This window comes from Carcharodon carcharias, chromosome 23 (genome assembly GCF_017639515.1).
Source record: "Carcharodon carcharias isolate sCarCar2 chromosome 23, sCarCar2.pri, whole genome shotgun sequence".
Lineage (NCBI taxonomy): Eukaryota > Metazoa > Chordata > Chondrichthyes > Lamniformes > Lamnidae > Carcharodon > Carcharodon carcharias.
This window is the reverse complement of record NC_054489.1, coordinates 22,377,314-22,386,808: the sequence shown is the minus strand read 5'-3', so window position 1 is coordinate 22,386,808 and position 9,495 is coordinate 22,377,314. Positions and strand designations below refer to the sequence as shown.

Sequence of the window (9,495 nt, the reverse complement as noted above, 5' to 3'; positions counted from 1 at the left end):
CATGCCCTCCTGCACTCTTCATTGAACTAGAGTTGATCCCTTGGCATGACGGTAATGGCAGAGTGGGGAATATGCCACGCTATGAAGTTACAGATTGTGTCTGAGTACAATTCTGCTGCTGCTGATGGTCCATAGCGCCTCATGGATGCCCAGTCTTGAGTTGTTAGATGTGTTAGAAATCTATCCCATTTAGCACCATGGTAGTGCCACACAACGCAGTTGAGGTATCCTCAATGTGAAGGCGGGACTTCATCTCCACAACCGTTATGCGGTGGTCACTCCTACTCATACTGTCAAGGACAGAGGTATCTGATGAAGGCAGGTTGGTGAGGATGAGGTCAAGTATGTTTTTCCCTCTTGTTCGATCCCTCACCACCTGCCGCAGACCCGGTCTAGCAGCTATGCCCTTTAGGATTCGGCCAGCTTGGTCAGTAGTGGTGCTACTGAGCCACTCTTGGTGATGGACATAGAAGTACCCCACCCTGAGTACATTCTGCACCATTCCTCCAAGCGATGTTCAACATGGAGGAGCACTGCTTCATCAGCTGAGGGAGGGCAGTACGTAGTAATGAGCAGAGGGTCTCCTTGGCTGTGTTTTACCTGATGCCATGAGACGTCATGGGGTCCAAAGTCGATGTTGAGCACTCCCAGGGCAACACCCTCCTGACTGTATATCACTGTGCAGTCACCTCTGCTGGGTCTGTCCTGCCGGTGGGACAGGACATATCCAGGGATGGTGATGGTGGTGTCTGAGACATTATCTGTAAGATATGATTCTGTGAGGATGACTATGTCAGGCTGTTGCTTCACTAGTCTGTGAGACAGCTCTCCCAATTTTGGCACTAGGCCCCAGGTGTTAGTAAGGAGGACTTTGCAGGGTCGACAGGGCTGCGATTGCTGTTGCTATTTCGAGTGCCTAGGTTGCTGCTGGGTGGTCCGTCCGGTTTCATTCCCTTTTTGTGATTTTGTAGTGGTTTGTTACAACTGAGTGGCTTGCTAGGCAATTTCAGAGTTAAAATCTGGAGTTACATGGAGTTACACTAGGCCAGACTAGTTAAGGACAACAGTTGTCCTTCCCTAAACAGCATTAGTGATCCAGATGGGGTTTTTAAAAGAGTGGTTTCATGGCAATTATTAGACCTATAATTCCAGATTTTTATTGAATTCAAATTCCACCATCTGCTGTGGTGGGATTCAAACCCAAGTCACCAGGGCATTATCATAGGTCTGTGGATTACTAGTCAAGTAATAATACCACCATGCCATCGCCTTCCCCTTTTATTGCTACCATCTCTGTGATCCACTAGCTGTTATCAAATCTGGGACTGGGCTGTGTAATTCAATGCATCCCACATGGGACATACATCAACACAGTTAATGGAGTGGTGGTTTTCTCCAAGTCTTCCTGTGATGCCAATCAAGATGGGAAATTTTCATACTCATCCATCATGTACTTAATGTCTGTCTGCACTAAGCTCTTATGCTATCAATTATAATGATAATGTGTTGTACATATCTTTCAAAAACTGTTTACACAAAATCCATCAGCAAATTTTGAAGAATTGTTCAATTTCACCTTGGATTCTATAGTAATGATCTGTGTGGCTTATATTTTTCAACTTTCCAGAATTCCTTCCTGAATTGAGGAAAAAATCATAGAATCACAACGTGAAAAGTTTGCGGAGATGGTTCTTTTGAGCAGAGTTCATGTTTGCCAAACCAAGAAAATACTGGTCTTTTCAACGTTGTTATATTTTGCAATAACATCATTTTTCATAGCCAAAAGATTTCAGTTAAGCTATAACATAATGGAGAAATATCTTCAGTGTTTCAGAAATGTACCCATGACATTGGAAAATAAAACAGAGAAAGACTTTGAAAGGATGAAGATTTCTTCAAAAGGAATTTGGACAATTAACTCTATTGGGCGACTTGGCAACCAGATGGGCGAGTATGCAACATTATATGCGTTGGCAAAATTGAATGGTCACCAAGCATATATTTTACCTGCCATGGCCAATTACCTATGCCCCATCTTCAAAATTACACTTCCGACCCTCCATGACAGTGTGAGAAATAAGATACCTTTGAAAGGTTATAATCTCCATGACTGGATGGACGATCAGTACCGTAGTATCCCAGGAGACTATGTTAGCTTGTCAGGATACCCATGTTCCTGGACCTTTTACCATCATATCCGAGAAGAAATTCGCCGTGAGTTCACCTTTCATGACTTTCTCAAAGAACAGGCCAATGCATTCCTTAGACGCATTGCGGGGAAGCGAAAGAATGTAACGTATGTTGGTGTTCATGTTCGAAGAGGAGATTACATACATGTCATGCCAAATGTTTGGAAGGGAGTCATAGCTGATAAGAAATACTTGGACACAGCAATGGCTTACTTCAGAAATAAATACAAAAATGTCATTTTTGCAGTGACAAGTAATGGAATGGATTGGTGTAAGGAGAACATTGATAATTCTGAAGGAGATGTTTTCTTTTCAGATGATCCAAAGCAATCGAGTCCAGCTGATGACATTGCAATCCTTGCTCATTGTAATCACACTATAATGACAATAGGGACATTTGGTTACTGGGCTGGTTACTTAGTTGGTGGGGAGACAATTTACCTCACAAACTTCACTTTGCCTGAATCACCATTTCTAAAGTTATTCAAGTATGAGGCAGCTTTCTTACCTCAATGGATTGGAATTCCTGCAGATCTCTCACCTCTTCTGCCCAAAAAAACTTCAAATTAACCAACATGCCCTATAATCTTCAAAGCTCATTAATTCTACATTATTTACATTTAATTAGCTTTTTGAATCTCAAAAACATCAAATTCATGTTCTGGAGAGTAACTTACATTAGGTTAAGAAAACAAAATGTCCATAAATGTCCACTGAAAGTTATATAAAATTTTAAAGCATTTGTTTTGTCACAGTCAATGCCTTTAATTAGTCAGAGTTCTGCTGCTAAGTTAGAGAAAGAACAGCATTGAAAGTGTTGACAATCTATTTTCCACATTTGACGAGAGACTACAGCAATGGACCAGGCAACCAAAATGGTCTTTATGTTCAGAGTTTTCTCCTGAAAAAAAATTGGCTTTGTTGTCTTTATTATTTTCCTTTTGATATTGATCTGCAAAAATGTAAAGTTGCAAAATCTAATTCTCACCATCATTAGCAGCAATCCAATATCTCCAGAATGGCACATAGTGGAAGCCTTTGCCACTTTAACATAGAAAGAGTGATTCAAATCATACTCCAGGGCAGTGTAACGGGGGGGATACCCCAAAGATGTGCTAGGGATCACCTTCCCCCTCCCCCCCACCCCCCAGGGTTCCAGGGGTAAGAATTGCATGGCAATTGCCTGGGAAATGCAAACTTCTGACACGCAATTGCCCTGCACTGGAAACCTAACGAAAATATGGTTTAAATTGCATATTTTGGAAGATTCTGACTGTTTTTCATCAATAGTTACACAAGAAAAAGTTAGAAGAATTAAAACAACTTCTAGCTCCCGGTTTCTAATGTACAGACCCAAACTGAGCCCCCACGGGACTCTTGCCACCTTACCAAGCCTCCAGGGTACTCTTCCCACTCCCAGCTACCAACAGAGGACTCCCCAGACTCCATGTACTACCACCCACCCCCCCAGCACCCCCCAGGAGTCCCCACAACCCCAGAGCCCCTCGGACACTTCCCCAATACCCTGACTACCCCACCCCACCATGGGATTCACCCCCTATGGAACTCTCTCCCCAGAACTCACCCCAATCCCGCAAGGGAATCCACCCAACCCCCAGCACTCCCCCAGCACCTAGACTATTTCCAATGAACGCCCTCCTCACGCCTCCCCGCCCCCTCACACCGCCCCCCCCCCACCCCCCACCCCACCCCCACCACCCCCACCCCCCCATCCCGGAATCACCGCAATCCTCCATGGCACTCCCCCCAGTCCCCAAGCCCACATGGGACTCTCCCCTCACCACAGGGCTCCCCCCTCCGGGACTCTCCACAAACCTCATGGGGCTCACCCCAGACCACGACTATCTCCCGCTAGGCCTGACCCGAACCAACCCCCCCCACCTCCGGCTGCCACTGCCCAACCACCACCCACCCCCCATCCCTGCAGACTGCCTGACCCTCACCCACCAGCTGTCTGATCTGCCCTCAACCATGCCCCTTGACTGCTAGACCCTCTGACTTTGCGACCTTCCCCACCGCTAACCGTCCAACTCCCCCACCAACTGCCCAACACAGTAAAGAAATTTCTCCTCATCTTAGTCCTAAAGAACATATGAATTAGGAGCAGGAGTAGGCCATTCGGCCCCTCAAGCCTGCCCCACCATTCATTAAGATTATGGCTTATCTGCCCCAGGCCTCAACTCCTCTTTCATGCCAGCTCCTCATAGCCTTCATCTCCCCGATATTGCAGAATTCTATCTATCTCATCTTTAAATAGTTTCAGTGATCTAGGCTCCACAACTCTCTGGAGTAGAGAATTCCAGACATTCACTATTCTCTGAGAGAAGAAACTCCTTCACATCTCAGTTTTAAATGAATGTCCCTTTATTCTGAAACTATGTCCCCTAGTTCAAGATTCTCACACTAGTGGAGACATCTTCTCAAAATCTACCCTGTCAAGCCTCCTCAAAGACTTGTACGATCCAATAAGATCACCCCTCATTCTTCTAAACTCTAAAGAATAAAAGCCTAACCTGTTTAGCCATTCTTGATAAGTCAGGAATCAGCCTAGTGAATCTCTTTTGAACTGCCTCCAATGCCAGTATATCTTTACTTAACGACAGAGACAAAACTGTACACAGTACTCTAGGCGCGGCCTCACCAACACCCTGTACAATTGTAACAAGACTTCCCTATTTTTAAGTTCCAGCCCTCTAGCGATACAGGCCAAAATTCCATTTGCCTTCTTAATTACTTGCTTAATTACTGCATGCTAACTTTTTGTGTTTCATGCACAAGAACACCCAGATCCCTCTGTGCTGCACTTTTTTGAAATCTCTCTCCATTTAAATAATAGTCTGCATTTTGATTCTTCTTACTAAAGTGCATGACCTCAGACTTTCCTACATTAAACGCCATCTGCCAAGTTTTTGCCCATTCACTCAACCTGTCTATATCCCCTTGCAGATTTCTTATATCCTCATCACAACATGCCTTCCCAACTATTTTTGAATCATCATCAAATTTGGATACATTACACTCTGCCCCCTCCTCCAAGTCATTAATATAGATAGGAAATAATTGGGGCCCTAGGACTGATCCTTGTGGCACCATGCTAGTTACATCTTTCCAACCTGAAAAAGACCCATTAATCCCTATTCTCTGTCTTCAGTGTGTTAACCAATCCTCAATCCATGCCAAACCCTTATCGTGAGGCAATGACTTTTATTGATATTGATTCCTATTGAACTTAAGGGACGATTCCGCAATCTAATATTACCAGCGAGAAGCAGCACACATGAAATACGTTGACAATGTATGGCCTGCAATTTTTTATCAGTTAGTTCCAAACTTTAATGTTAAAATGGATAGCTTTTAAATGGCTTTATTTATACAAGCCCAACCAGCCAAACATTCTATTTTTGTTGCCAGTAATTACAACAGTAGAAGAAACAGTCCCAGTACCTAGAAATCTAGGATATTGATCTGGAGTTGCTATTGTATTATGGTAACATTTCGCTTATAATTAGTGCTGGTAGAAATCACTCAAGTTTAAACTTCACCCTGCACACTATATTTTTACTTTCATCAATTCTAACCTATTTATTCAACAATATGATGTTTGATACAGTTGCTGGAATTCAGTAATGTTAATGTCTTTATTTCCTGTTTTCATCATTGAAGAAATGTGTTATTTATTAATGTTACATGAGAATTATTGAATGAACTGGTTGAAATGATCTAGGGTGGAATGGGAAATTCTGACTTGTTTGTAATGTAATTTGTAATTTTGGGGGAAACAGCGGTGTAGTGGAACTGTCACTAGATTGGTAATTCAGATGCTCAGGGTAATGTTCTGGGGCATGGGTTCAAATCCTACCATGGCAGCTAGTGGAGTTCAAATTCAATTAATAAAATTTGGAATTGAAAGCTAGTCTCAGTAATGGTGATCATGACAGCTATCATTGTTTGTTGTAAAACCCATCTGGTTCATTCATGTCCTTTAGGGAAGGAAATCTGCTGTCCTTACATGGCCTGGCCTGCATGTGACTTCAGACCCATAGCAATGTGGTTGACTCTTAACTGCCCTCCAAAATGGCCTAGTAAGCCATACAGTTCAAGGGCAATTAGAGATGGGGAACTGGCCTTGCCAGTGACACCTGCATCTCATGAAAGAATATATTTTAAAAATTGAATTTATGAATTAATGCTTTTGAAAGCATTCCCTAAAAAGATTTCTGAAGAGTCATTAATGTGCCAATAAATATATCCAAATGTATAACTGCTCCTGCATAGGTATACAACGTTCAGTTGACATCTTTCATTGAATGCTCAAGTGGGCGTGCCGTGCATGTGGTGGAAGCTTTCCAACTGGTCAGATCATAATGTCAAGCATCCATTCCAGCTGATTTGATGCAAGTAGTCCTAACTTGGACCAGGCAGGTCCATTCAACACATTCACCTGTCCCTCCCCAAAGAACATGCATTCATTTGCAAAAGCAAGCCCCCACCCCCACCCCATCCCCTGACTAGCATTACTTAAAGGGTCACACCTTGAAGGTAAGGCCATTTTGGATGAATTTCTGTTGTTGTAAAGTGTGTGGTGGCACTGCAGAGTGGTTTGGAAGGATTTATGGTGAGTTTTTGGATTTGGCAGGGAGTGTTACTTCATCCACAGTGAGGGCGGAGGTTTTGGAAGGCTGCAATACTGGGAGTTGGAGCAGAGGCTGCGGAGAGGGGACATTCTGCACCGAAGGATAAGGAGTTAGAGGAGGAGGCAGGGAGAAGTATCCGGGATACCTTTCCTCTGGCCATGCTGATGGTAAGCACCTACTCAGACTCTGGCTCCCTTTAGATAGCAGCTCTTCACCACCAATGCTCCATTACCCACATACCCACTCATCTGTTAAGTCTTACCAAAGCATCTTCATTGAATCTGTCTCCACTATACTCTCAGGCAGAGCACTCCAGTTCCTAACTACTCACTGTGTAAAAAGGTTTTTCCTTATGGGCACCTTTGGATCTTTCGCCATTCACCTTAAATCAATGTTTTCTGGTTCCAGACCATTCTCCAATGGGAACAGGTTCTCTCTATCTACTCTGCCATGCCTCTCAAGATTTTGAACACTATTATCCAATCTCCTCTCAGCCCTCTCTTCTCGAAGGACAACAGCCACAGTTTCTCCAATCTATCCACGTCACTAAAGTCCCTCAGCCTTGGAATCGTTCTTGTAAATTTTTCTGCATCCTCTCAATTGCCTTCACATTCTTTGTAAAGTGCGTAGTACCCAGATTGGACACAATACTACAGCTGAGGCCAAACCAGCATTTTAAAAAGGTTTGCTATAACTCCTTATTGAAAGAGGAATTCAGCAAGAGCGTTGCTTATTACCAGTCTTCTTCAATGTCTATGCAGAAACAATGATCAAAGATGCCAAAGAATCTGGCGTTAAGGTTGTGGGGGTGTTGGGGGTGCTGTGCAGAGGCGAATGATAAAATCAGTTAGATCTGAAGATGACCAAGCACTTGTAGCAAATACAGAAGAAAGTTTATAAGAACTAGCAGATAGTTCTGAAGGCGATAGCTGAAGAGATAGTGGAGGCGTCAGTGGTGATCTTTCAGGAATCACTGGAGTCAGGGAGGGTCCCAGAAGACTGGAAAATCCCTAATGTAACCCCCCAGTTTAAGAAGGGAGTGAGGCAAAAGACAGGAAATCACAGGCCAAATAGCCTGACCTCGGTCGTTGGTAAGATTTTAGAGTCCATTATTAAGGATGAGATTTCAGAATACTTGGAAGTGCATGGTAAAATAAGGCAAAGTCAGCATGGTTTCATCGAGGGGAGGTCACGCCTGACAAATCTGTTAGAATTCTTTGAGGAGGTACCAAAGGAGAGCCAATGGATGTTATCTACCTGGATTCCAGAAGGCCTTTGACAAGGTGCCGCACAGGAGGCTGCTCAGTAAGATAAGAGCCCATGGTGTTAGAGGCAAGATACTAACATGGATAGAAGATTGGCTGTCTGGCAGGAGGCAGAGAGTGGGGATAAGGGGGTCCTCCTCAGGATGGTGGCCGGTGACTAGTGGAGTTCCGCAGGGGTCAGTATTGGGACCACAACTTTTCACTTTATACATTAATGATCTAGATGAAGGAACTGAGGGCATTCTGGCTAAGTTTGCAGATGATACAAAGCTAGGTGGAAGGACAGGTAGTATTGAGGAGGCAGGGAGGCTGCAGAAAGATTTAGACAAGTTAGAAGAATTAGCAAGAAAGTGGCAGATGGAATACAACGTGGGGAAGTGTGAGGTCATGCACTTTGGTAGGAAGAATACAGGCATAGACTGTTTTCTAAATGGGGAGAGAATTCAGAAATCTGGAGTGCAAAGGGATTTAGGAGTCCTAGTCTAGGATTCTCTTAAGGTTAACTTGCAGGTTGTGTCGGTAGTTAGGAAGGCAAATGCAATGTTGGCATTTATTTCGGGAGGACTAGAATATAAAAGCAGGGATGTGCTGCTGAGGCTATATAAGGCTCTGGTCAGGCCACATTTAGAATATTGTGAGCAATTTTGGGCCCTGTATCTCAGGAAGTATGTGCTGGCCCTGGAGAGGGTCCAGAGGAGGTTCACGAGAACGATCCCAGGAATGAAAGGCTTAACATATGAGGAACGTTTGAGGACTCTGGGTCTATACTCGATGGAGTTTAGAAGGATGAGGGGGGATCTGATTGAAACTTATAGAATACTGAAAGGCCTGAATAGAGTGGACGTGGGGAAGATGTTTCCATTAGTAGGAGAGACTAGGACCTGAGGGCACAGCTTCAGAATAAAGGGAAAACCTTTTAGAACAGAGATGAGGAGAAACTTCTTTAGCCAGAGAGTGGTGAATCCAAGGAATGCATTGCCACAGAAGGCCGTGGAGGCCAGGTCATTGAGTGTATTTAAGACCAAGACAGATGGGTTCTTGATTGGTAAGGGGATCAAAGTTTACAGGGAGAAGACGGGAGAATGGGTTTGAGAAACTTGTCAGCCATGATTGAATGGCGGAGCAGACTCGATGGGCCAAATGGCCTAATTTCTGCTCCTGTGTCTTATGGTCTTATGGTCTAAGGAGGAGGCCAACTTGCTGAATAGCTTTGCAATGTGGCTTTGGAGGAGAATAGAAAGGATCTGCTGTACAGAAAAAGTAACAAATGATGAAGTCCTGAGGAGAGGAAATGAGCATAGATAGTTGTTGAACGTAATTAGGGAAAGGCGGAGAGACTGAAAGGAGCACATCTCAAGTATAAACAGACTAGTGGGAGAAGTTATG

General features: G+C 43.9%; 1 protein-coding gene across 1 annotated transcript; it reads left to right on the top strand.

The window, feature by feature from the left end:
- Positions 1 to 1,808: 1,808 nt before the first annotated feature.
- LOC121268951 (galactoside alpha-(1,2)-fucosyltransferase 2-like) lies at positions 1,809 to 2,759 on the top strand. Its single transcript, XM_041173254.1, has one exon. It carries the CDS (start codon positions 1,809 to 1,811, stop codon positions 2,757 to 2,759), a length of 951 nt encoding a protein of 316 aa, XP_041029188.1.
- The last annotated feature ends 6,736 nt before the right edge of the window (positions 2,760 to 9,495 follow it).

What these genes read in the sequence shown, in the direction of transcription:
- LOC121268951 (XM_041173254.1), top strand. Translation starts at nt 1,809, where the DNA reads ATGGAGAAATATCTTCAGTGTTTCAGAAATGTACCCATGACATTGGAA.